Source organism: Mauremys mutica, chromosome 10, assembly GCF_020497125.1.
Source record: "Mauremys mutica isolate MM-2020 ecotype Southern chromosome 10, ASM2049712v1, whole genome shotgun sequence".
NCBI lineage: Eukaryota > Metazoa > Chordata > Testudines > Geoemydidae > Mauremys > Mauremys mutica.
This window is the reverse complement of record NC_059081.1, coordinates 50377745-50405206: the sequence shown is the minus strand read 5'-3', so window position 1 is coordinate 50405206 and position 27462 is coordinate 50377745. Positions and strand designations below refer to the sequence as shown.

General features: G+C 41.7%; 2 protein-coding genes across 14 annotated transcripts in view; both read right to left on the bottom strand.

Annotated features, from left to right (window-relative positions):
- Window positions 1-305, bottom strand: part of ANKAR (ankyrin and armadillo repeat containing) — a 58935-nt gene extending 58630 nt beyond the window's left edge. For all 8 annotated transcript variants that reach the window (XM_045032228.1, XM_045032233.1, XM_045032235.1 and 5 more), the window contains exon 1: window positions 169-305. In XM_045032228.1, coding sequence (XP_044888163.1) covers window positions 169-186 — 18 coding nt within the window. In that variant the 5' untranslated portion in view covers window positions 187-305. The remainder of the gene's footprint in view (window positions 1-168) is intronic.
- ASNSD1 (asparagine synthetase domain containing 1) lies at window positions 77-22021 on the bottom strand. 6 transcript variants are annotated; one of them, XM_045032241.1, is made up of 6 exons: window positions 21749-22021; window positions 19756-19809; window positions 11818-11893; window positions 4735-6282; window positions 3269-3450; window positions 77-445 (listed from the first exon to the last, which is right to left on the bottom strand). In XM_045032241.1, the coding sequence occupies exons 4-6, from the start codon at window positions 6187-6189 to the stop codon at window positions 190-192; spliced, it is 1893 nt and encodes a 630-aa protein (XP_044888176.1). In that variant the 5' UTR covers window positions 6190-6282; window positions 11818-11893; window positions 19756-19809; window positions 21749-22021; the 3' UTR covers window positions 77-189. The 6 variants fall into 6 exon arrangements, with proteins under 6 accessions (XP_044888176.1, XP_044888177.1, XP_044888178.1 ...); XM_045032242.1 differs by having other exon boundaries at window positions 21869-22018; XM_045032243.1 differs by lacking the exon at window positions 21749-22021 and adding an exon at window positions 21652-21717.
- Window positions 22022-27462: the final 5441 nt, after the last annotated feature.

Below are 27462 nucleotides of genomic sequence, written 5' to 3'. Positions count from 1 at the left end.
AGAACAGAATGTATGTGATATACAGTACAAGGTGTAATTACAGTTAAACTGATTAAAACCAGTAGATAAAACACAATTCAAAAATGTTGAGGATTTATTGAATATCCACACATAATAAAATACAAAATTTTAACCATAAATTTCCCATAAGATGTGCTGTGAACAAACCTTCAATTGCAGCCTCATAAGTTAGTCTACTGAAACTGACTGAAGTCTGCTGCATTTATCAGATGCCTTTTCACTGCTGTTTTCCATTTTTGCAATCCGGGTTCCAAACTGCATGGCCCTCTTTGGCAGAATAGTAGAGGCCGTGAGGCCAAGCTCCTTAGCTGCCAGGCGCAAAAGTAATTTCTCACCAATTCCTCGAGGTAGAGTCAAGTCTGCTTTTTCCGAAACAGGCAGAGAGTTAAGAAACGAAACAACATCTTCATCTAGGAAAGGAAATCTAAACAGAAAATATTGTGAAAAACTGTTACCTTGACAACATTTAAACTCAAACAAATGTGTAGTGTACGAGACAACTGCTTTTAGAATACTCAATTCACACTATAGTGATCTGTAGAAAATTTGGACTTTCAAGCCAATATCCATTCCTAGGAGATGCAACATAAATCTTGGTGTTAATGTGGTGTGGAAAAACAGAAGTGTTGTGGAGTCTTGGGGACATAAAAGACTGAAACAGCAATACACAATAAGAAACTTCTTTTAAAACTTATCTGATTTGAAGTTTTAAAAGTCTTGCCCAAGAAAAATAATTTGTACTTAAATAGGAGCAAATGACAGAATTTCTGTTTTTATGCACAGCTCTCGTCACCACCAATAAAGATACATGGAAGAGAGAAAACATAAATGATGTAGGTGCAGGGTTGTTTATAAATAGAATGTTTTCCAAGATCAGAGGATTTTTAAATGTTAACCTTAATCTACAGCTACACTGGGATAGCTCAGTGGTTTGAGCATTGGCCTGCTAAACCCAGGATTGTGAGGTCAATCCTTCAGAGGGCCAGTTGGGGACTGGTCCTGCTTTGAGCAGGGGGTTGGACTAAATTACCTCCTGAGGTCCCTTCCAAGCCTAATAATCTATGATTCTATGAAACAAAACATATTTAGACTGAAAATTCTGTGACATCATGCTAAAGGGGAAAAAAAAAATCACAAAAATTTAAATGCCTACTGTCAGTTTTTACTTTGCTAAAAAGGTACTTCCTTCTTAAAGATCCTTTCACATGTATCATAGATTTATAACTCCATAGGTCACTCCCCCTGGCCCAAGATATTACACATTTTCTGCTAGTCACAAAATCACGATTGGTGACCTAAGATCAATTTTTTCAGTTTACTATACAGAAAGAAATTCTCCCCAGTGCAGAGTTAATATGCAAAAACCTCCAGACTATCACTTAACTCCAATGGTGGGATGATTAGGTGGGTCAAACAGGCATGAAAGGAGATGTTTTGTTTCTGTGTAAATTAAAGTGGGGCTACTGAATCTAGGCCAGGGGAGTGCCGTGGGCCCCGCACTGCTCTCAGAAGCGGTCGGCACCATGTCCCTGAAGCCCTGGGGGAGGGAGGAGGCGACAGAGGGCTCCGTGCATTGCCCTTGCCTCCAGGCACTGCCTTCCCCCCCCCCCCCCGCAGCTCCCATGGGCCAGGAACGGGGAACCGTGGCCAATGGGAGCTTCAGGGGAGGTACCTGGAGGTGCAGCAAGGGCAGTGCACGCGGAGCCCTCCGCCTCCCCTCCTCCAGGGGCTGCAGGGCTTCCTGGAGTGGTGCGGGGCCGGGGACAGGGCAGGCATGCAGGGAGCCTGCCCTGCCCCCATTGCGTGCCGTTGCCACCCCAGAGCCGCTTTAGGTAAACAGTGCTGGGCCAGAGCCTGAACCACTCCTGCAGCCCGCCCCCCAACTCCCTGCCCTAAGCCCCCAGGTACATCTCACACCCCTCCTGCCCTGAGCTTCCTGCTGCACCCTGCACCGCTGTGCACCCCAACCCCCTGCCACATCCCATGCCCCTCCTGCACCCCAACCTCCTGCCCTGAGCCCCCTCCCGCAGTCCACACCCCTCCTGCACCCCTGCCCTGAGCCTCCTCCTGCACTCCACACCCCTCCTGCATCCCAACCCTCTTCCCTGAGCCCCCTCATGCACCCTACACCCTTCCTCTGCCCCAATTCTTTGCACTGCACTGCACCCCCTCCAACACGCCACACTCCCTCTCACACCCCAACACCCTGCCCTGGCCCTGCATACAATTTCCCCACCCAGATGTGGCCCTCGGCCCAAAAAGTTTGCCCACCCCAATCTAGGCTATACCAATCTAATGGTTAGGAACTCTAGTGGAGAGGTGTGGAAGGGCAGCCGCTGCTGTTTCACAGTCAGGAATAATGGCTGCAAGAAGTTGCATGTATTGCAATCCCACAGCCTATGTGGTGGGTAGAGTGTGTGGATTGCATTTCTCTAAAGTCATCACTTAGTTCCCCATACAAAACCAGATTATGTAGACTTTATGCAGAACAATGAATGATCCCCTATAAAGTGACAAAATCAACTAAATAATTCAGGTTTCTATAAGAACACCTAACAGCATGTATGGATTAAAAAAAAATTCTGCTCCCTTCCTGAGGTTTAGAAGTCTGTTGGGCCAAGAGCAACACCAAAAATGCTCAGGCATCTCCTTCCTCCCTCTGGACATATCTGTCTGCTGCCTCTTCAGTTTAAGCTTTGCTGCTGCTGTTCCTGTTATACTAAACCTGGGGGAAAGTGTATGAGACCCTAAGAACTCCTGTTTTCCAACAGTAACTCCCAACCAGCCACACAAACTCACTATACCTATCACATAAGAATGGCCCTACTGGGTCAGACCAAAGGTCCATCAAGCCCAGTATCCTGTCCTCTAACAGTGGCCAATGGCAGGTGCCCCAAAGGGAATGTCACCCAATCCCAGCTTCTGGCAAACAGAGGCTAGGGAAACCATTCCTGCCCATCCTGGCCAATAGCCATTGTGCAAATGTGAGAGTAATGTCATCATACTAACACGAGACTGGAAGTAAAACTTTCAGGTGAAAATGTGATTTTCAAGTTGCTATGTCTTCTTAAGGGGTACTGTAAGCACTTTAAATTAGTACAGGCCCAATGTCTGTACACACACAACAAATGTTCTCATGGAATTTTAAAAAAATTAAGACACGACAATTTTGATTTAAAATTCCACTGCAGTGCTAGAAATGGAGTTCTGAGTTGAAACGATTTGCTGCATGTTAAAACAGTGCTACCTTGCTTCTTTTCCATGATCTCCAATAATCCTGTCATCCCGGCCAAGATTTCTAGAAGAAATGCGAGCCAGCTCCATTCCTAGTTCCTTATTCAAGCCATCTAAACCATATTTTCTGAAGCAAACACGATGTCGGGAATAGCCTGCAAGCTGCTCATCTGCTCCAATTCCTGTAAGCACAACCTACAGAAGAGTATAAAAAGTGGTATTTTATTATTTATCTAGGAACTCTAATTAAAGAGGGGAAAACATGTTATAAATTCTCAAAATATTCAACTGTAACAATCTGAAAATAAACCCAATAAATATATTCAAACACAGTTAGATTAACATAATAGAATAAGCCTGCATTTATTAATTTTTATAGGGCCTGATCATGTTCCCATTGAAGTCACTGGGAACTCTGATTTAAATTGGAGCAGGATCAGACCTGAACAGTATACCCTCAGGCTTTAACTCATTAAAGAAAAACAAAAAACCTGCTCTGTTATAGTAAACCATTTCAGCCTATTTAGGGAAAAAATAATTTGAACTTTTTGAAAAATTGAGAAAAACTGCTAAGTAAATCACGTCACTTAAAAGACAACTAAAATAAAACCAGTATCCACATCTTTAGGTGATCCACTCTGATGGATAAGCCATTATAGGTTGTAGCACAATCTAAAAATAAAGCAAAATCCATTCAACTGTGCTTTAAATCCTTTATTATTTGACTCCAACCATTTAAAACATTCCCATTAACTGGCAGCAAATAGTATAAATCTCCAAGATGATGCAGAAGTGAACTCCAAATATGCAGCATTATTTAAAAAAAACATTAATTCTTTCTCCATCCTAGCTACCAAAGACAAATGGGAGGAAAGAAAAGAATTCTTGAAGTGGCTATCAAATTACTGAAAGAAGTTGCCCCCTTCAAAACAGCAAGAAAAATATCAGGTGGACACAGGGGAAAAGTTGCTCTTTAAATGACTGTTTAAAATATGTCGGAAGCCTTCAAAAAACAATCCTCTCCCCTCAATAGTAATAGCAATTTTTTGGGCACATACCAACCCAAATAATGATATTGTGGGAATTACTGGTTTGTGGGCTACCAGCACAAAACAAAGCTGATTAACTAAATTTTCTGCAGATTTAAATATTTCAAATCTGTTTAGGCTGGATCTGATGGTACAATTCTTCTCTACTACGTCAATTCAAAAATTGAATATTTCAGGCTGAAGGTACTGCCTTTCCCAGTTCTACTGCTGTATACTCAAGCTTACGGAATAGAATAATTCCATGCCAAGGAACTGAATGCAGAAGTCCTGCATTTTTGGAACTGCAGACAGTTACGCACTTATAACAACTGCAAAATTTACTTATATTCCAGTGACCTTGGATATTTATTCTGTACTGACTATTGAAGCTAAATTGCACTATACTTATTTTTATTGACCAAGTATAAGACAGACAAAGAAGATCTTATACCTTTGCAGAACTTTTATATGGTTTTACATCCCCCTGGGTAGTAATAAAACCTTCTCCCCTGGAAGCAAACCAAACTGCACAACCAATGCTGTCATCCAGAACAGTATCCAATGGATAAACTAAGTGGCTTATGCGCTGTTGTCTCATTCTTTTCAGTTCCTCAAGTGTAACATTAATTTCCACAAAATTCCAAGTTCTTGAAGGATTAATAGTCTCTAGTTCTTCCAGTCCTGCCCTGCCAGTGATTCTGTCAGGCACATTGAAGCGAGACAAGTTATCAACAAGTGTAGTATCAAGTTTTTTAAAGCATTCCTGACAAGAATGCAATTCATGTTGTTTTTTCTGCTTGCTTTGTTCAGTCTGTTCTTTAATCATGAAGGCTACATTAAGAAGATCAATTGGTTCCTCCGAAGGAATATGTCGATCAGCTAGGGTTGCAATAAGCATAGAATCAATGCCACCAGAAAACAGTATTGCAACATGTGCTTTCTTGGTAGGTATACTCAGAATTTCTCCTGTTAGCTCATCTGTATCTCTAAACAGATATAAAACACGTCTCTTTACTGCTTCACTTAAAACATCAATAAGCTGATGGACCAATTTCTTCTTGTGCTCTTCTGCAAGAAATCCATGAAGATCTTCTACAGTAACTAAACTATTAGTAATATTAGGGCAATGAGAGTCAACTGAAGTTTCAGGAACTGTCCTATTTAAAGGAACAACTGGTGTTATTAGAGAAAGTTTTGACTCACTCATCGTAAGAGACACATAGGCAGGTAAATCTTTTGAAATCTGATCCAAGCCACTGAGGAATGTTTCTTCTATTGCATTTTCTCTGGAATGGTATTTCCAGGGATATAATATTAAAACCAAAGATTCAGATATAGCACAGGCCTTGAGATCGATTTTGTAAATTCCAGATGCTGGAACTTCCTGCCATTGGTTATCAGATTCAGAAAGAGCACTTACCGACGACAGACAGAGAGCCCTGTCTAGCTCATTATTAAACTGCCACAACAAACTACGACGACCAAAATAATCCCTACCAAACCACAAGTAGTGTCTAGATGCTTGATAATAAATAAAAGACCATGGACCCCGAACAGATGAGAAGAGTGACAAAATATCAGATTCACTACTACATAATGAAAGATGATGAAACATAACTTGAGTGTCATTCTCTACTGTCCCTACGTGAATTCCATTGAAGACTTCTCCATTCCAAAGAAACACATTGTTATCAATGTCTGTCAGAGGCTGGGGAGTCATCAATCCCCTCAAGTGAAGTATATGGCCAGAAAACAAACACTGGTAGGAGAGATCAGACACAGTCTTTATCAGATGCTGGCTGCTATTAGGTCCTCTTCTTCTAAGGTTGCACAGCAGATCATCTTTGAAGAACCCACCAACAGTGTGCTGAACAGACAAGCTGACAACACAACAAATGCCACACATTGCTATGTAGAATTTAAATGGTCTATTTCCTGATTTTGGTCTTCTCTGAATTTTCTATCTCCTGATGTGCCTTCTTCAGGTCATCTAATGTGTCTGCATAAAAGAAAAGAGGAAATAAATAATCATTGAAAATTATTTTAATAAATCAATAAATTTAATTAATAAATTAATAATTATTAAAAATAAATAATAATAAATGTGATAGAATACAAATGACTTAGAGGGATAGACAGTGAGCTCTTTGGGGCAGGAACTGTCTTTCTGGTCTATATTTGTACAGTGCCTAGCACAACAGGATCCTGGTCCATGAAGGCCTTAAAAGCCAGAGGCTAAGCAATCAAGGGGAACTAGCGAACAGGGGACCGCAAACAGGACAGTTTGAGAAGGGGCGATCCCCCTGCTGAACAAACAAGGTGCGAGTACTAATCTTGGGGTGAGTGAGTTTGTTTGGCTGCTTGTGTTTTTTCTTTCTCTTTCAGGTTATTTCAGTTGCAGGGTCAGTTGGGATTGTGTGTCTGGAGACCGTTTGAGCCTTTGTTCCCTGGCTCATCCTTGATCAGCCTCGTGATCACCTGCCCCTATGAGATTAATGAGGGGGTAGGGCTGACGTAGGAGAGAAGGCCTTAAAAGCCAAAGACTAAGTGACCAAGGGAAGCTAGCGACGAGAGGATCACAAACAGAGGAGTTTGAGAAGGGGTTTGTGGGAGGGAGACGAAATAAAATCCCTATGGTTAGGAAGGGCCACATCGCCATTGCTAGCATTGCTCCTGTCTCCTCCACCTGAGCCTGTATCCAGCAGACAACCTAACCATGGATGCCTCTACCCAGATCCTGGTGTGGATTTCCTGAGATTGGGGCCTGCATTTCCCACTCACAGAAAGCCAGGCTGGGGGGGACCATCCAGTGTGAAAGGTGCCTGCTGGTGGAATCTCTCAGGAAGTCGGTGGGAGAGCTACAGGAGGAGGTGGCTACGCTGAGGAGCATCCGTGCCCAATTCCTTGAGAGTATTCATAGGGAGACATCCAAGGCTGAGGACACTATACAGCTACAGAAGACTGATGTCACACCACCGAGGGAGGAGGATATGGCTCTGTCACAGGGAGGACACTGGCTCCTGGTTACTTTTGGCAGCAGGCAGTGCTCCATCCCTACTCCCAACCCACCCACGATGGTGATGGAAAACTGATATGCTGCCCTGGCAACGAGCGATGAGCAGTCACCCCCAAAAGTGGAGGAGGAAATGCCATATACTTCCAAGGCTGGGAGGATCGCAGCCACCACTCCCCGAAGGAAACGTAGGGTAGTGGTGGTTGGTGACTCTTCTGAGGGGGTTGGAGGCACCCATCTGTCATCCTGACATGGCATCCCAGGAGGTATGCTGCCTGCCAGGGGCCCGTATCCGAGATGTTACGGAGGGATTGTCAAGGATCATCCCCATGCTCCCCTACTACCCCATGCTACTCATCCATGTGGGCACTAATGATACTGTGAGGTATGACCCTCAGCAGATCAGAAGTGACTACAGGGCTCTGGGAATAAGGGTGAAGGAGTTGGGAGCACAGGTGGTGTTCTCTTTGATCCTTCCGGTCAAGGGTAGGGGCCCAGGCAGAGACAGATGCCTCCTGGAGGTGAATGCCTGTCTGCGAAGATGATGTCGTCAGGAAGGCTTTGGCTTCCTTGACCACAGGATGCAGTTCCAGGAAGGAAGACTGCTAAGCAGAGATGGGGTACACCTATCGAGGAAGGGGAAGAGCATATTTGGATACAGACTGGCTAACCTAGCGAGGAGGGCTTTAAACTAGGTTTGAAGGGGGCAGGTGACCAAAGCCCACAAGTAAGTAAAAAACATGGGGACCTGAGAGAAGGATCAGAATTTGGGTGGAGCATGGGTTTCTTATAGCAGGGATAAGGGAGAGAAAAGACAGAACTGGCGGTGGGGGAAATCAGATCAGTAGCTTAGATCTGTATACTAATGCGAGAAGTATGGAATATACCTTAATACCCCAATATAACGCAACCCGATATAACACGAATTTGGATAGAATGTGGTAAAGCAGCGCTCGGGGGGGGGGGGGGGGGGGGAGGGGGCAGGGCTGCGCACTCCGGCAGATCAAAGGAAGTTTGATATAACGCAGTTTCACCTATAACACAGTAAGATTTTTTGGCTCCCGAGGACAGAGTTATGTAGGGGTAGAGGTGTAGTAGGAGAGAGAACAGCAAAATAAAGTCAATGGATTTCAAGAAGGCAGACTTCAGTAAACTCAGGGAGTTGGTAGGTAAGATCCCATGGGAAGCAAGTCTAAGGGGAAAAACAACTGAAGACAGTTGGCAGTTTTTCAAAAGACATTATTAAGGGCATAAGAGCAAATTATCCCATTGCATAGGAAGGATAGGAAGTATGGCAAGAGACCACCCTGGCTTAACCAGGAGATCTTCAATGATCGGAAGCTCAAAAAAGACTACTACATAAAGTGGAAACTTGGTCAAATTACAAAGGATGAATATAAACATAACATACATATGTAGGGACAAAATTAGAAAGGCCAAGGCACAAAACGAGATCAAACTACCTAGAGACATAATGTATAACAAAAAAACATTCTACAAATACATTAGAAGCAAGAGGAAGACCAAGGACAGGGTAGGCCCGTTACTCAATGAGGGGGCAAAAACAATAACAGAAAATGTGCAAATGGCAGAGGGGCTTAATGACTTCGTTTTGGTTTTCACCAAGAAGGTTGGTGATTGGACATCTAACAAAGTGAATGCTAGTGAAGATGAGGTAGAATCAGAGGATAAAATAGGGAAAGAACAAGTTAAAAAATTACTTAGACAAGTTAGATGTCTTCAAGTCACCAGGGCCTGATGAAATGCATCCTAGAATACTCAAGGAGCTGACTGAGGAGATATCTGAGCCATTAGCAATTATCTTTGAAAAGCCATTCAAGACGGGAGAGATTCCAGAAGACTGGAAAAGGGCAAATATAGTGCCCATCTATAAAAAGGGAAATAAGGACAACCCAGGGAATTACAGACCAGTCAGCTTAACTTCTGTACTTGGAAAGAGATGCAGCAAATAATAAAGCAATCAATTTGCAAATACTGAGAAGATAATAAGGTGGTAAGTAACAGTCAGCATGGATATGTCAAGAACAAAATTGTGTCAAACCTGATAGCTTTCTGTGACAGGGTAACAAGCTTTGTGGATGGGGAGGAAGCAGTAGACGTGGTATATCTTGACTTTAGTAAAGCTTTTGATACTGTCTTGCATGACCTCATAAACAAACTAGGGAAATGCAACCTAGATGGAGCTACTATGAGGAGGGTGCATAACAGGTTGGAAAACTGGTCCCAGCGAGTAGTTATCAGTGCTTCACAGTCATGCTGGAAGGGCATAATGAGTGGGGTCCCGCAGAGATCAGTTCTGGGTCCAGTTCTGTTCAATATCTTCATCAATGATTTCGATAATGGCATAGAGAGTACATTTATAAAGTTTGCGGACGATACCAAGCTAGGAGGGGTTGCAAGAGCTTTGGAAGATAGGATTATAATTCAAAATGATCTGGACAAACTGGAGAAATGGTCTGAAGTAAATAGGATGAAATTCAATAAGGACAAATGCAAAATACTCCACTTAGGAAGGAGCAATCAGTTGCACACGTACAAAATAGGAAATGACTGCCTAGCAAGGAACACTGCGGAAAGAGATCTGGGGGTCATAGTGGACCACAAGCTAAATATGAGTCGACAGTGTAACACTGTTGCAAAAAAAAGGAAACATCATTCTGGGATGTACTAGTAGGAATGTTGTAAGCAAGACACGAGAACTAATTCCTCCGCTCTAGTCCACGCTGATTAGGCCTCAACTGAAGTATTGTGTCCAATTCTGGGTGCCACCTTTTAGGAAAGATGTGGACAAATTTGAGGAAGTCCAGAGAAGAGCAACAAAAATGATTAAAGGTCTAGAAAACATGACCTATGAGGGAAGACTGAAAAAATTGGGTTTGTTTAGTCTGGAAAAGAGAGGACAGAGAGGACATGATAACAGTTTTCAAATACATAAAAGGTTGTTTCAAGGAAGAGGGAGAAAAATAGTTCTTCTTAACCACTGAGGATAGGACAAAAAGCAATGGGCTTAAATTGCAGCAAGGGAGGTTTAGGTTGGATATTAGGAAAAATTCCTAAGTGTCAGGGTAGTTAAGCACTGGAATCAATTGCCTAGGAAGGTTGTGGAATCTCCATCATTGGAGATTTTTAAGAGCAGGTTACCGAACACCTGTCAGGGATGGTCTAAATAATACTTAGTCAGGCCATGAGTGCAGGGGACTGGACTAGATGACCTCTTGAGGTCCCTTCCAGTCCTATGATTCTATGACTGGGCCTCTTAGGCACTACAATAATACAAATAATAAATAGTAATAATAATGGTTCCTGATAAGTCAGTAATTATAGCCAATAGTCCAAACACAAATTTAAAGACACATAAGAAAATATGAAAGTGTTTACATCAGTACCATAGCACAAATCAGTCCATTGCAGCTTCCTCCCCTTAAAGATAATCAAATGTAGATATATATTCTTATTGTTTATGCACATTTTTGTTTACATGAACTTTAAAATTGTGCATCATTAAATTTGCATTGATTGGGCTATTAGCTGTAACTACTGACTTATCAGGCACCGAAATTATTCTTTATTATTGGTATTATTATAGTGCCCAAGACCAAGAGTCTCAGTCATGGACCAGGACCCTATTGTGCTGGGCACTATACAGGCATAGAACAAAAAATCCCTGCCCCAAAGAGTTTACAACCTATCCCTCTAATCTAAGTCATTATTATTGTACTGCATTTTTAAATATAAGGCTTTTATCAGTATCAGAACCTGGTGAACTCCTAGCTACTGTCAATATAAGAGTTGCACTTTACTATCATAACAAACTGAAATGAACTATCTTAACTAAAGCCTTCTCAGTGTAAACTAGCTAAAAACACTCTAAGAAATGAAGATCAAGCACCATTTGTTCTGTCCAGAAATTACCAAGTTCATTTACATCCTGGAATTCATTCCACACCTGACCCTAGATTTCTCATCTAACTGATGCTTCTTGGTCTCTATTTAACCATCAAGTCTCTCTCTCATTCTCCAGATGCTTCTGTCCTGGATCCTCAACCCTCCACACCTCCATAATCCCAAAGCCCATTCCTCCAGCCCCCTAAGGTATCCAGTTCAACTTCAGTTTTCTTTCTTCCCTAACTCATGCTACTTTCAAACAGGTTTATTCTTCCTATATGGGACCAAATGCTGCAAGATGCTGATTGCTTCCTGAAAGGAGTTGAGGGTGCTCTGCATTTCAGAGGACTGGGCACTAGATCTACTATAATTTTTACGGGCAACCCTTCCTACATTTTTAGGACTGGCAGCTTTTCATTTTAAGTACTTTATCACACATATATATAATATTGTGATTACTTTAATCTTCTGTCCTATCCAGACAAATTAAACACAGCAATCATACAGCTTTGAATAAACAAATTATGATTGTTCATTTTGATCTGCATGGGAAATCCTACTCAGTTACGAATACCACCTTTAAATATTGGTAGGCAACGTATGTTAAGAACTTACTTTTGCATTCAGATAGTGTTTCTGTTCTGTCTACAAGAAAGAATATGTTGCTATTGGGTTGCTGTTTGTAAACTTTCTGAAAAATAAGAAGGAAATTGGGATAGGTTAATGTTAATAACAAATCCATAGCAGAAGCCTAATGTGTTATCAAAACAATGGTTTTACCATCCACAGCATTGTTACCTACTGCTATTTTATATTCTTCTTCCCTCACATATGATGAGTCAAGTGCCACTATTTCAAATATAAATTAAATTGAAAGTAAACATGTTGATGGATACTTAAAGTGTATGAATGGCTAACATGATATTGGCAAATATCAGGCCAAGTTAAACATTTTAATCAACAATTTAGATAAGACATTACTGAAAGTATTGATGCCAAAAGGACACACAAATTCTCATTCTTTTAAATGGCAAGTGTCCATCAAGAAACTACATTAAAAGGCACTGTACTAAAAATAGATGTATGTGATACAAAAAAATGTAGGATAAAAGATAAAAATATTAAAAAGTTAATTCTTTGCAACACATATTATAGTTGTAAAATCTATAACGGAACATGGCTACCATTTATACTGACAGTGTCCTGGAGCCTCTACTCACTCAAAACTTCAGTGAGAGTTTAGAACAGATCAGTGGTTCCCAAACTGGGGTTCGTGAACCAAAATGTTACAGGGGGTTCCCAGGAAAAAAAATCCCTAATGGCGAACAGGGATCCTGAACAGCACGGGGCCAGCAGCCTGGAGCCCCTGGACTTCCAAGAGCTAAGCAGATCAAAGCAAGCATATCTATCACACTGAGGAGATTTAAACTTCAAGACTCCTTTTAAGAAATGGAAAGGGAGGTGGATATTTTTTGCTGTTCTTAAAATTAAATAGGCAGCTAATATTGTTGTTTAAATTATTATGAAAAACAAGTTTAAGCTTTGTTGTAATGTGCATTGTTTGTCTGGACTGCTCAAGCCCCGAATGCTTGTGTAGGAGGAACTCTTTGGATTGGCTTCTTAAATACCTTCATGCTGTTTCACATCTGATACTCCTTGATGAAACACAGGAGCCTTGTCTTATAACAGGCTTATTCAAAGTGATACAAGCTACAAAAGTGAGATTGCGGAAGAGTGTTGCCGTTTTCATAATGTAATACAGAAGAACATAAAAATGGCCATACAGGGTCAGACCAAAGGTCCATCCAGCCCAGTATCCTGCCTACTGACAGTGGCCAATGCCAGGTGCCCCAGGGGGAGTTAACCTAACAGGTAATGATCAGTGATCTCTCTCCTGCAATACATCTCCACCCTCTGACAAACAGAGGCTAGGGACACCATTCCTTAACCATCCTGGCTAATTGCCATTAATGGACTTAACAGCCATGAATTTATCCAGTTCTCTTTTAAACCCTGTTATAGTCCTAGCCTTTACAACTTCCTTAGGCAAGGAGTTCCACCGGTTGACTGTGTGCTGTGTGAAGAACTTCCTTTTGTTTGTTTTAAACCTGCTGCACATTAATTTCATCTGGTGGCCCCTAGTTCTTATAATATGGGAACAAGTAAATAACTTTTCCTTATTCACTTTCTCCACACCACTCATGATTTTATATACCTCAATCATATCCCCCCTTAGTCTCCTCTTTTCCAAACTGAAAAGTCCTAGCCTCTTTAATCTCTCCTCATATGGGACCCATTCTAAACCCCTAATCATTTTAGTTGCCCTTCTCTGAACCCTTTCTAATGCCAGTATATCTTTTTTGAGATGAAAGGACCACATCTGTACACAGTACAGACACGTTTGTTGACCCCTTCAAAGAACTCTAATAGATTAGTAAGACATGATTTCCCTTTACAGAAACCATGTTGACTTTTGCCCAACAAGTTATGTTCTTCTATGTGTCTGACAATTTTATTCTTTACTATTGTTTCAACTAATTTGCCAGGTACTGAAGTTAGACTTACCGGTCTGTAATTGCCAGGATCACCTCTAGAGCCCTTTTTCAATATTGGCATTACATTAGCTATCTTCCAGTCATTGGGTACAGAAGCTGATTTAAAGGACAGGTTACAAACCCTAGTTAATAGTTCCCCAACTTCACATTTGAGTTCTTTCAGAACTCTTGGGTGAATGCCATCTGGTCCCGGTGACTTGTTACTGTTAAGTTTCTCAATTAATTCCAAAACCTCCATAGTGACACTTCAATCTGTGACAATTTCTCAGATTTGTGACTTACAAAAGCCGGCTCAGGTTTGGAAATCTCCCTAACATCCTCAGCCGTAAAGACTGAAGCAAATAATTAATTTAGTTTCTCTGCAATGACTTTATCGTCTTTAAGCGCTCCTTTTCTATCTCGATCGTCCAGGGGCCCCACTGGTTATTTAGCAGGCTTCCTGCTTCTGATGTACTTAATAAACATTTTGTTATTACCTTTTGAGTTTTTGGCTAGCTGTTCTTCAAACTCCTTTTTGGCTTTTCTTATTGTATTTTTACACTTAATTTGGCAGTGTTTATGCTCCTTTTTATTTACCTCACTAGGATCTGACTTCCACTTTTTAAAAGATGCCTTTTATCTCTCACTGCTTCTTTTACATGGTTGTTAAGCCACGGTGGCTCTTTTTTAGTTCTTTTACTGTGTTTTTTAATTTGGGGTATACATTTAAATTGAGCCTCTATTATGGTGTCTTTGAAAAGTGTCCACGCAGCTTGCAAAGATTTCACTCTAGTCACTTTACCTCTTTTAATTTCTGTTTAACTAACCCCCTCATTTTTTCATAGTTCCCCTTTCTTTAATTAAATGACACAGTATTGGGCTGTTGAGGTGTTCTTCCCACCACAGGAATGTTAAATGTTATTATATTATGGTCACTATTTCCAAGCGGTCCTGTTATAGTCACCTCTTGGACCAGATCCTGCGCTCCACTCAGGACTAAATTGAGAGTTGCCTCTCCCCTTGTGGGTTCCTGTACCAGCTGCTCCAATAAGCAGTCATTTAAAGTATCAAGAAATTTTGTCTCTGTGTTTCGTTTGATTCTAATAAAAATACTGTAATGATAAATAATAATGAATAACAAATAGTGTGTAATTGGCATGTCATAAAAACAAATTTTATATTTCCAAGATCACTGCTTTTATAATTTATGCTCAGGTAAAGGAGAAAATCCCTTGAAATATTCATTTTTTGGAGGGGGTTTGCAAGACTTGACATTTTAGTGAAAGGGGTTCACAGGTTGTTAACGTTTGGGAACCACTGGAATAGACTGATTAAAAACTACAGGATTTGGCCCAACATAAATTGTATATACAGTAGAGACTCTATGTTACAAACTAATTGGAGACTGAGTGCAGAAAGTCAAGAAGTTCATAAAATTGAACATAAAAAAATTAGTACAGTGCCTAAGTTGCAGTATGATGCACTGCATCATTTTCTTGTCTTTCAAACAACTGCAAAGCAATTTCCAACACATTGAAGACATCAGAATATAAAGGGATGTTGACTTGTTCTTCACTGACGTCTCTTTTGTTGTGATCCTTTGTCCCATCAAGAAAAATGGTTCATGTAACTGGTGGTTTGTAAAATCTGGGTTTGTAAAAACGAGGTTCTACTATACCATAAAGACAATTCTTTATCAAGTTGTATCCATGATATTCATCAAGTACACAAAGCTACACTGAAGTATTCAGTCATGGTGATAGGGAACAAAACTTGTGATTTCATATCATACCTACTGTGCATTTAATCCTGAACAGTTAACCAAAACACGAAATAGCAGTCTCAACTGGCATACTATAAACACTCCAAAAAAAAAAAAGGGGGGGGGTGTTTGTGAAACTTCAGATGGAGAGTCCTGGAGACTGAAGTCCTCTATCCACAGAACACACAGACCAGAAGTGGCAGGTACATGCTTTCTTACACTGCCCCTTCAATGTGCTTCAGTATCCATCCTCCATCTCTTCCATACTCTCTGCTGAAACTGCCAATGAGTCAGCCAGTGGTGCCAACTCTGATGTGAACATGTCCACCAATAACTGTACCAAGAAAAAAATGGATCTTATTTGACAAAGACCCATTATCAGTCCTGAGCTATCCAGGGCTCAAACTAATTCTGCTTTTGTCAGGAATTGTTTACACGTTTCTGCATAATTTACCTGCACCTGGAAGGATTTATTTTTAAGAACAGGTAAGTCCATTTACATTGATTATCATTTTTTCTGTGCACTGTTGAAATTAGATAGTTGGTAGGTAACGCATAAGATATCTCTGAAAATATGATTTGCAAATGACATTTGTATATAGTTAACCCTATCTTTATTTTTAAAAAGGTTTTAACTTGTGCATATAGGGTAGGATTTTCACACATGCTCAGTATTGGCTTAACTCTGCTCCCCTCAAAATTAATGGTAAATCTCTCTTATTTCAAAGAAAGCAGCTAGGCCAATGGTAAGGACTTCTGAAAATCTCACACATGATGGACATGATTAATGGCAAAACAAATTGTGCTGATCCAAAGAGAAACTAAATTAATTTTTCTTTTACGAACTTTAGACACTGATTAATCAGACTGATAAATATCGGAACACAATCATTTTGAAGTAGTCATGGAAAAGCTGTCCTGCTTTTCTTAAATATTAAAATGGGAGCAGATATTTCCCCATCATGTAGGTTATACATCTTTATCTTGGAGTTTTAGCCAATATAAGTTATGCTTAGAGAAAAGGAAAGTATTTATTTGCTTATCAGTGCACATAACATCTGTTTTCTCATTTCTATCTACAGCCCTTCACCAACCATTCTTGCATAATGGTCAAAACTCAGGGGATTTATAGAGGAGGATAACAGCAGAGAAGGTCTTCTTTTTTATTTTAAAAAGCAACTTTAAACAACGTTTGCCTTCAAAATTTTGTGACAAATATTATGGGTTTGACATAAAAATTTGGTATTTCCCCTGATAAAAACTAATTCCTGCACAGCTTAGTTCTGAATCTAATATGGAGAGTAATTCCCTCACCACTTAGAAAATGTACAGTAAGAGTTGTCTTCTTTTTGGCTTGAAGCATTGAGATGTGTTGGAAGGGGCACTCAAGTGTTTTACTTTGATCTAGGATGTGCTACACTTCATCACTATCACAAAACTGAATGTGATCACTTCCTGGAAAATAAATCTTCTTTGACAAGGAGTGTAAACTAGGTTAATAATATCAATATAACAATAACTAAATGCTGTCTTAAAAAATGTCAGACTGATAGTGGGCATCAGCTATTTTGAAGTGTTTGTTTTCTCGTGCTTTCCCACCTTCATTTATCTACCTGCTAAACAACCGGTGGGGCCCCTAGACGATCGAGATACAAAAGGAGCACTTAAAGACGATAAAGTCATTGTGAAGAAACTAAATGAATTCTTTGCTTCAGTCTTCATGGCTGAGGATGTTGGGGAGATTCCCAAACCTGAGCCGTCCTTTGTAGGTGACACATCTGAGGAATTGTCACAGATTGAAGTGTCACTATGGAGGTTTTGGAATTAATTGATAAACTTAACAGTAACAAGTCACCAAGACTAGATGGCATTCACCCAAGAGTTCTGAAAGAACTCAAATGTAAAATTGCGGAACTATGAACTATGGTTTGTAACCTGTCCTTTAAATCAGCTTCTGTACCCAATGACTGGAAGATAGCTAATGTAATGCCAATATTTAAAAAGGGCTCCAGAGGTGATCCCAGCAATTATAGGCCAGCAAGTCTAACGTCAGTACCAGGCAAATTAGTTGAAACAATAGTAAAGAATAAAATTGTCAGACACATAGAAGAACATAACTTGTTGGGCAAAAGTCAACATGGTTTCTGTAAAGGGAAATCATGTCTTACTAATCTTTTAGAGTTCTTTGAAGGGGTCAACAAACATATGGACAAGGGGGATCCAGTGGACATAGTGTACTTAGATTTCCAGAAAGCCTTTGACAAGGTCCCTCATCAAAGGCTCTTACGTAAATTAAGTTGTAATGGGATAAGAGGGAAGATCCTTTCATGGACTGAGAACTGGTTAGAAGACAGGGAACACAGGGTAGGAATAAATGGTAAATTTTCAGAATGGAGAGGGGTAACAAGTGGTATCCCCCAAGGGTCAGTCCTAGGACCAATCCTATTCAACTTATTCATAAATGATCTGGAGAAAGGGGTAAACAGTGAGGTGGCAAAGTTTGCAGACGATACTAAACTGCTCAAGATAGTCAAAACCAAAGCAAACTGTGAAGAATTTCAGAAAGATCTCACAAAACTAAGTGATTGGGCAACAAAATGGCAAATGAAATTTAATGTGTATAAATGTAAAGTAATGCACATTGGAAAAAATAACCCCAACTATACATACAATATGATGGGGGCTAATTTAGCAACAACTAATCAGGAAAGATATCTTGGAGTCGTCGTGGATAGTTCTCTGAAGACATCCACGCAGTGTGCAATGGCAGTCAAAAAAGCAAACAGGATGTTAGGAATCATGAAAAAAGGGATAGAGAATAAGACGGAGAATATCTTATTGCCCTTATATAAATCCGTGGTATGTCCAGATCTTGAATACTGCGTACAGATGTGATCTCCTCATCTCAAAAAAGATATACTGGCATTAGAAAAAGTTCAAAAAAGGGCAACTAAAATGATTAGGGGTTTGGAACGGGTCCCATCTGAGGAGAGATTGAAGAGGCTAGAACTTTTCAGCTTGGAAAAAAGGAGACTAAGGGGGAATATGATAGAGGTATATAAAATCATGAGTGGTATGGAGAAAGTGAATAAGGAAAAGTTATTTACTTGTTCCCATAATGTAAGAACTAGGGGCCACCAAATGAAATTAACGGGCAGCAGGTTTAAAACAAATAAAAGGAAGTACTACTTCACACAGCGCACAGTCAACCTACGGAACTCCTTGCCTGAGGAGGTTGTGAAGGCTAGGACCATAACAGGGTTTAAAAGAGAACAAGATAAATTCATGGCTGTTAAGTCCATTAATGGCTATTAGCCAGGATGGGTAAGGAATGGTGTCCCTAGCCTCTGTTTGTCAGAGGGTTGAGATGGATGGCAGGAGAGAGATCACTTGATCATTGCCTGTTAGGTTCACTCCCTCTGGGGCAGCTGGTACTGGCCACTGTTGGTAGACAAGATACTGGGCTGGATGGACCTTTGGTCTGACCCAGTATGGCCGTTCTTATGTTCTTAGAGAACAAATTGCAGTAACTGCATACACTTTCACATGATATTGGGTTGGAAGTGAACATGTCAAAGATTAAGCGGATGCGAAATGAGCATTTGAAGCAGGAATCATCGGGAAAGTAATCGAGGACGTTGACAAATGTATTTATCTGGGTCAGCAGCTGAACAGAGACAATTCATTAGAAGGGAAATGCAGGAGGAGGAGAAAGGCGGGGCAGGAAAGTTTCAACAAAATAAAGACATCTCTAACTGATGATGAACTGCCCATGCATAAAAAGGAAAAAACTGTTTAAATCCACTGTTCTGCTAGCAATGATATATGGAGTGGAAAGCTGGTCAATGACAAAAGCAGAGGAAGAAAAATTCGCTGTCACCCAGAGAGCAATGGAAAGGCAAATGTGCAAGATATCGCTCTGTGATAATATACCGAATGAGATCAGAAGGCATATAGAGGGTACTGATGTAGTGCAGGTGATGTACAACGCAAAGTGGAGATGGGCAGGTCATGTAGTGTGCAGGCAAGACAATAGACCACACAGACCACAAGCGACTGCTGGGCAGACCAGAAATGCGCGGGGCTGATCCCATGACAAAACTCTTTGGCCAGAAATGGAAAGAACATGCTCGTAATAAAAAATAATGGTGTGGCGTCGACCTGCGTTTGTGGAAGGTCGGACGAGGACAAGCCGGACAAGGTGATTTATCTAATGCAAAAGATGAATTGATAAAAAACCACTTTGTAATCACTCACCCGGTTCTTCTTCAAGTTGGAAAGCTCATCAACTACAACTTTCTGCTCTTTAATCTGAAAAACATAACAGAATTCTAGATTTATGACAGATAAATCAGTATGTTATAACCCACTATTAAACACTCCAACCCATGTTTTCAGATAGGTAAATGCAAATGTTTGTCTTATTCTGACAGGTCCAGGAGAAATTAGATAGAAAAGTGATGGAGTAAAGAATGGAAAGTAAACTGAGACATGAAAGATGCTGTTTCCATAGCCAATATAAACATAGCCAGTAAGATATTCTGGGGCATATGACTGATAGAAACCGAAGTAAATTTTTCTGAAATTAATTTGATCTCAAAAACTATGTATCTGTAGAAGTCTGAGCCAGCAAATCAGGAGGGAGTAAATCACATTTTCAAATACCTGCTTTAGAAGGGAGGTAATTTGTATACGACCTGCATCTTTTTCTCCACAATTGCATGTGATCACTACTGCACATCTAGGGCCTGATTCCAAAGCCTACTGAAATCAATGGGAGTCTTTCTATTGCTTTCAATGAGCTTTGCACTAGACCCTAATAAAGCCTACTACTCTTGTAGATGGGGTTACTATGTAGGCAAATATGGTATGTTTTGTAATCAACAGGGATGACAGAACAGGCTAGGAACTAGATTGTGAATTATTCTGGTATAAATCAGGAGAATTTCACTGAGGTTAATGCAACAACAGCATATGAAAAATCTGTTTTTTGTGGGATTTTCTTCTTTTCAGGGGAAAAAATGGGTTTCTTCATGATTTTTCTAACTTTGTCATTCTGAAGCACGCAACAGTACAAAGAACTGTGAAGCCAATTTTGTCAATTTCCTGGGAATGCCTCTAGGACAGGGGGAATCCTTGGAGTGCAGAGCTGTTCACACCTTCTTTCCCTGATATTCACTGTTGGAAAAAAGACGAAAGAATCTCTACTATTAGAGCTATTACAGGCTGCAAGAATGGCCCTTGGAACCATAGGCAACTGACATAAACAAGAATAGCACAGCATCTCCTCTAGTTTATGCCATGGACTGAACAGTACCATAACTGGTTCCAGAATTTGGAAGTCACAAAGTTGGCATAAATCCACCTTTGATCCCATTCCTGTCTCTCAGGTGATCAAACCATAACACACATTTTGCACCAATATCCTCCACTGAGGACTCTATGGAGAAGCAGTAAATTTACAAAAGGAAAGTGAAGGAGGTTCCTTGGGATTTAACAGACTACAGACTGATGACATTACTGTCTCTACAGTAAATATTTAGTGTTTGTAAAGAATGCCAGAATGACAACTCCAGAGGCTAAAATATTATATGTCTCCATGGAGCATGTATGGGATGAGTAGCTACTCAGCCACAATTCCCTGACCGTGTATCTCAAGCTTGGAGTGATCAACACTAGGCATGACAAAGCAGTTCTACCAATATGTCCATTTAGCCCTTTACTAACACAGCCACTAAGGCCATTAATTAGGGCCAAATTATGGTGGAAGTTTTTCTACTGTGAAAATTTAAAAAAGCCAAAGAAATCTCTGCTTTTTGGTGGTACTGAGTCCCTCATTTTTTCCTGCAGGTAAAAATGAAGTAATCGCCCTTATAGTCCTGCTGCCCTGCACCCCCATTTTCACAGCAAGCGCCCAATGCCACACGGTTTCCCTGAAAGTAGTCTCAGGGCCAATGTAACCCCCTGATTCGCTGTGGCGGCATTATGACGCTACACCTGGCAGCGTGACATCACGGCGAACGCTCTAGTAGTGATGAAGCCAAATAAGCAAGATGGCGTCATGCTGGTGCCCCCCTCCCTCCCCACTGCCGCACCTCCCGCACCGGGCCCCACCCTCCCAGCCGACAGGGGGCCTCCCTCCTCCGCACTGACCCCAGCCGGAACTGGACCAGTTTCTCTTCTGAAGAGGCCGGAACCTCCGGTCTCGCGAGGGCCGTGTGCACGACTGTCATTCGCGCCCCGCCCCCACCTTTCGGTTCAGCTCCTCCTTCTGGTTCAGCTTCGCCCCCTCCTCCTCTCTCCGCGGCTCCCGGCCCGACATTCCCGCCTTACGTGTCCCGTTGCCAGCGGTGTCAGGCGCGAAACTCACGGGCTCGCGCTTCCCTAATCCTGCCACGTGCGGGGGGAACGACTACTTCCTTCAAACGCCCCGAACCCACGAACTACGCAGTCGCACTACACGCAAAGCCACGAACTACGCTCATCCAGCTAGGCCGGTGGAGCGACGGAGCATGCGCGAACTTTCCGAGCATGCTCAGTAACAAGTCATGCCTCCGTGATATTTGCCCCTGAGCATGCGCGAGTGATTTGCGCATGCTCACTAGCAACGTTTGAAGCCGTTGCCCTAACTAGTCTGCCCTTACCTGCCATCTGCAGGGAGGTGGAAATAGGGCTCGTGGGCCACAAACGGGGCAGGGCGCAGGAAGGGCCTGGCTGATGTGGGGAAGAAAGGGACTTAAGGAAGACAGGGGTTAATAGAGGCCGCTCCTGTGCTCCTCCTTGGGTGGTGCATGTGTGGCAGGAAAGCCACAATCTAGCCCAATGCCTAGCTCTGCATTTCCCAGACTGAGCCAGGGCTCCCGGGGGCCCTACCAAGGCCTCGAGGGGAAGCCACCAGTATTGGGGGCAGAGAGTGAATTAATATGCCTGTCTCTGTTCTTTTCTAATGATGGAGACCATTAAACTAGGCTTAAAATTACCTTATCTATAGGCACTGGGACCGCTCTGTGCCCCCTGGAGTGTGGGGACTTCAGCAGAGAGACTCCCTGCTGGGGGAAGCGCCCACAGGAAGGCTCTTGATTGAAAGCCCCCCCCCGCTAGAGTAAAGGGCAAAGTGAGGCTCCCAGTGCTGACCAGCACCAGCAGACAGGGGAAGGGAGGGATAGGTGCTTCATATTTTTTGAAACTATAAGTAGTTGCAAAAGTGTTTTAACTCTTTAAGTCAATATCCTTGAAGCTAGTGTCTTGACTTGGTTAAAAAATGTTATTTGGTTGTGAGGAGCCATCAAGTTTTAAAATTCCTGGAAGGGAGCTGCAATACAATAAAGTTTGGGAACCCCACACCTTGAGAATCCAGTTTTATCAGAAAAGCTGCCCCTAGGGAGCTGTAAACGGCTGCCTCCTAGAATAGGGGTGGGCAAACCTTTTGGTGCAAGGGCCACATCTGAGTATGGAAATTGTATGGCGGGCCATGAATGCTCACAAAATTGAGGGTTGGGGTGCAGGAGGAGGTGATGGCTCTGGGGTGGGGCCAGAAATGAGTTCAAGGTGTGGGAGGGGGCTCTGAACTGGGGAAGGGGGGTGGGGAGTGAGGGCTCCAGTTGGTGGTGTAGGTTCTGGGGTGGGGCTAGGAATGAGGGGTTGGGGCAGTGCTCTGGGCTGGGACTGAGGGGCTCAGAGGGCAGGAGGGGGATCAGGGCTAGAGCAGTGGGTTGGGGTGCAGAAGGGGATTAGGGGTGCAGGCCTCAAGCAGCTCCTGGAAGCAGTGGCATGTCCCGCCTCCAGTTCCTATGTGGAGGCATAGCCAGGCAGCTCTGTGCACTGCCCTGTCCACAGGTGCTGCCCCTGCACCTCCTATTGGCCGGGAACTTGCTTGGGGTGGGGGCAGTGTGCGGCGCCCCCTAGCTGCCCCTACATGTAGGAGTCGAAGGGGGGACATCCCGCTGCTTCCGGGAGCCGCGTGGAGCAGGGCAAGCCCTGGATCCTGCTCCCCAGCGAGAGTTTGAGGGCTGGATTAAAACGTCTGAAGGGCCAAATGTGGCCCCCTGGGCTGTAGTTTGCCCACCCCTGTCCTAGAGCCTTGATTCAATGACTGTCTTAGGATATGTCTATACCACAATCAGGTGTAACTGTAACATGTATAGACATACCTGATCTAGCTTTAATTTAGCTATCATGAGTACCTAGTGAAGGCTCAGTGGCACAAATTTCAGCATGGGCTGAATTACACAGGGGTTTCAGATGGGCTTGTACAGACCAAACTGAAGTCCATACTGCCACAGTTTCACTGATAGCTAGACCAAACCATGTGTCTATACATACTGCAATCACTCCCCTGATTATAGGGTAGTGATATCCTTACTTGCACACATGGTTAAGCCTTTCCAAACATGGTTTTGACATTTTGAATAAATCCCTGGTGTCCACCTACACTAGCTAATATGTGAACATATAACTTGCCTACACTAGGGTTTTAAAAAACAAACTTTTTTTCCTAATATAAGCAAGACCAGAAGGAAAGAAATTGGTTAGAACTAGTGCTACAATTTGAGAAGATAGGCCTCAAAAGCTTAAGAATGAAAAAACCACAAAAGTGTAAAAAAAGAATTAAAGGAAAGATTCTAATTAGTGTTTAGAAAAAAACTGTTCACTTCATAGCCCTTTACCAGAAATGGACAGCAGAAATGAAGCAGTGAAACCTATAGAAGGGTATTTATTAAACCCTTATATGGGTTATATGGGTTCATGGTTTTAAAGGCTTCCTTTTTCTTGGCTAAACCTATTATTTTAATAATTACTAATAGTAGTATATTGTTTTGCATTTCTATAGCACCTTGCTTCATCTGAGTAGGTCAATGTTCTTTACAAACATCTAATTAGATCTCACAACACAGATGGCTGAAGCAAGGCACAGAGAATTTAAGTAACCTGATGGTAAGTCAGTGGCAAAGCCAGGAACAATGAGTCCTGGTTTCCTAGTTTAACTATTAGATGCCACCATCATAAATTGGTTACATGGAAACTGCTACCTGTAGGCCTTGGTGATCAAGTAACTAGAAGTGTGTGAACACTGACAATTTTAGTTTGTGTGTGGTTCATTCACCAAACCTTGCAAATGCAGTTCTTGGGTTGCTAATGGTCCTAGTCCCCTTTACATAAAAGCTCAAATTCAGCTACCTAGAAGCTCCCCAGGGAAGTCCGACAGCGCATCGCTGCTATCATTGGAGCTGGGTCACAGAAACAAAAATGGAATTGCCTGTTATGAATAGTCAGGAAAAGACAGGATTTCCCTTCCCACAATACCAAGGCTCAGTGTTTTTCTCTGCTAATTCACTTGAACAAGAAGAAAATGAGGCTAGGAATCAAAGATTGAAATATGAGTTTAATGGGAAAAATGTAAAAGTGAAAAAGCAAGGAAGAAATAAAGCATTATCAGAGTTCATGCACCTTTCTGTTCCCCTATTAAGCATTGCAGAGGCCTGATATACCCAGCCAGTACCGTGTGTAAGGTGCTTGTGCCCTTGGTTGCCAATCATCAGAAGACAGACATAGAAGGCAAAATCCTGTATTTGACTCATGTGTGGGGTCCAGTCAAGTAGGTGTGCTCAGAGGCTGCCTACTGGAATGGGTCTCTAAGTACCATTGTGGATCAGGACCTGTGTGACTTTGGGTAAGGCGCATGGCCTAATTTCAAAGCATCCATAGCTCCCACTGAAGACAACAGACGTTAACTAATACGTTATAATCCAAAATCCAATGAAGCAAATGGGCTTTGCATCAGGCAAATAATGCACAACACTTAGGGGGATTAATCCAATGCCAATTGAAGTTGACTGAAAGTCCGTTGACTTTCATAGGTACTGGATCATATTTTTATCAACAGGGAGGGTCAACAGAAATCAGAGGGAAATTTAGGCAACATTTGCACAGAATTTTCCCACAAATCTGTGGGATTTTGTCAGGGCTTTTAGCCAAAGTCAGTGAGATCACTGTGACGATGTCCCCTTTACTTTTTGTCTCACCTTGTCCTTTCCCTCTATTTTAATACTAGATAGCATTGTAAGGCCCAAGGAGAGTCATTCCAAAATTAACATGAACTGCTGCAGCTAGGCCAAATTTATAGAAACCCCACCATACCCCACAAGTGTCACAGCAGGAAACCCACAATTCGTAGCTGACCACTGCAGACATCACTTTTGCTCTAATTTTTAAGGACATTTGGATTTAAATTATTTGAATAGTTGAAAGACTAATGTTGCGTCTAATGCTAAGTGTTACTGTTCATTTGTATGCTTCAATGCAGAATGCTTTTCAACAAACAGCTATTTGAGAAGTGTACTAGAATCCAACTGAGACATTTACATGTCCTGGCATATGCCTGAATTCTTTTATACAATATACTTAAATTCTGGACAATAATTTTATACACTCATCTGCATTCTTTGATGCTATTGCTATAGTTCGCTACTTGTTCGGTCTGCAATGTAAGTGGTGTAATCTGAATGCTTCTGAACACTCTACTGCATCAGTGATTTATTTGCTATTGATATGTACAAAGGTTGACAATTGAGTAACTGAGTAGTCAAAGTATAATTTATTTCAAAGTATGATTACCCTTTTTATGTTCAGTTACAAACACAATTAAAGTTTATTAATGACTAATTCATCACAATGTCCCTGTGTTTGAGCGTTTCATTGATTAGTTTGTGAGAGTGCAGATAAAGGTTCCTGGTCCTGAAGAGTGGGTGTTTTCAACTTCTGTCCTTACCAGAAATTATTGACATTTCCACTAATTCTGAGTATTGACTGTGTGATTGACAAGTCTTCTTAAAATAAATGCATTCCTAATGCATGATTAAATCTAACAGATCACCCCACCTTCACATCCAAGCAAGATAAGAGCACTTTTGCTGTCTGTAACTGTTAAGTTTAAAAATCAACAAATGAAAAAAGAGTTGTGTTGTCCAAGCCAAAGTCTCTCACTGAGGGCTAGATTCTTCCTGGAGGTTCAGCCCTGACCCTGAGTGAGAGGTGGCATATAACTGCTCTACCCCAGGAGAAGTCCTGGGACAGGTATGTTACTCATGGTGCCACCTAGTGGCTAAACATTATAATATAATATAGTTTAACATTATATTATTGGTACAATTTAGTCCTAATGACTTCCTGACTGTATGAAACATTTATAATTTGGGGGTGCTACCTAAAGAGGTCCTAGTTTGTTGCACAAATGAGGTTCCTGACTGAATGGCTTTTGAAAACAAGATTAAAGATGCTTGATTTATTATACCTTAAAAATAAAAAAAACTAAGTTAATTCCCTTACCTAGCCATTGATTTCAGTGAAAAATAATGACTAGGACACTTGTTAAATTCAGTATTGAGTAAAATGCCCTTCTCTTCAGCATCTGGGGTCTTTACAAAAATATAAAAAGATACAAAATTAAATACAAATTACTCAACACAGGTAGTTTATAAACAGCAGTCACTGCTGCTGCAAGAAAACATTTGCAGCCAAATTACCTTCCTGACTGCAAGCAAACAATAACAGTTAGCAAAATGCCTGTCCAAATAAGCATGCTCAAGATCACCAAATCCATAGGGAGCAAATTGCACAGATTAGGGCCCTCCACTGGAAAAGCTCTGCTACGTGTCCTGGGGAGTTTGCTTGTAGGAACTGATGCCCAGGGCATACCAGCTGATCTTAGCTGATCTGACAGAATATAAGTTGCCAGGTGTTTAATAATACACCACTACAGGAAGCTGGTAAGCAAAGTCATCAGGGCAAGCATCAACAACAGCAAATGTACCTGGATTGAAAGATGAAATCAAAGTATCCCCAAGGCTCAATATGGGGACCAATCCTGTCAGAAACTGCAGTATGCGTCTAGAAAGTGGGACAAGTTTGCAGATGGCATCAAGACAGAAGGGGTGGTCGTTACTAGGGAGTATAGAGTCAACCTGC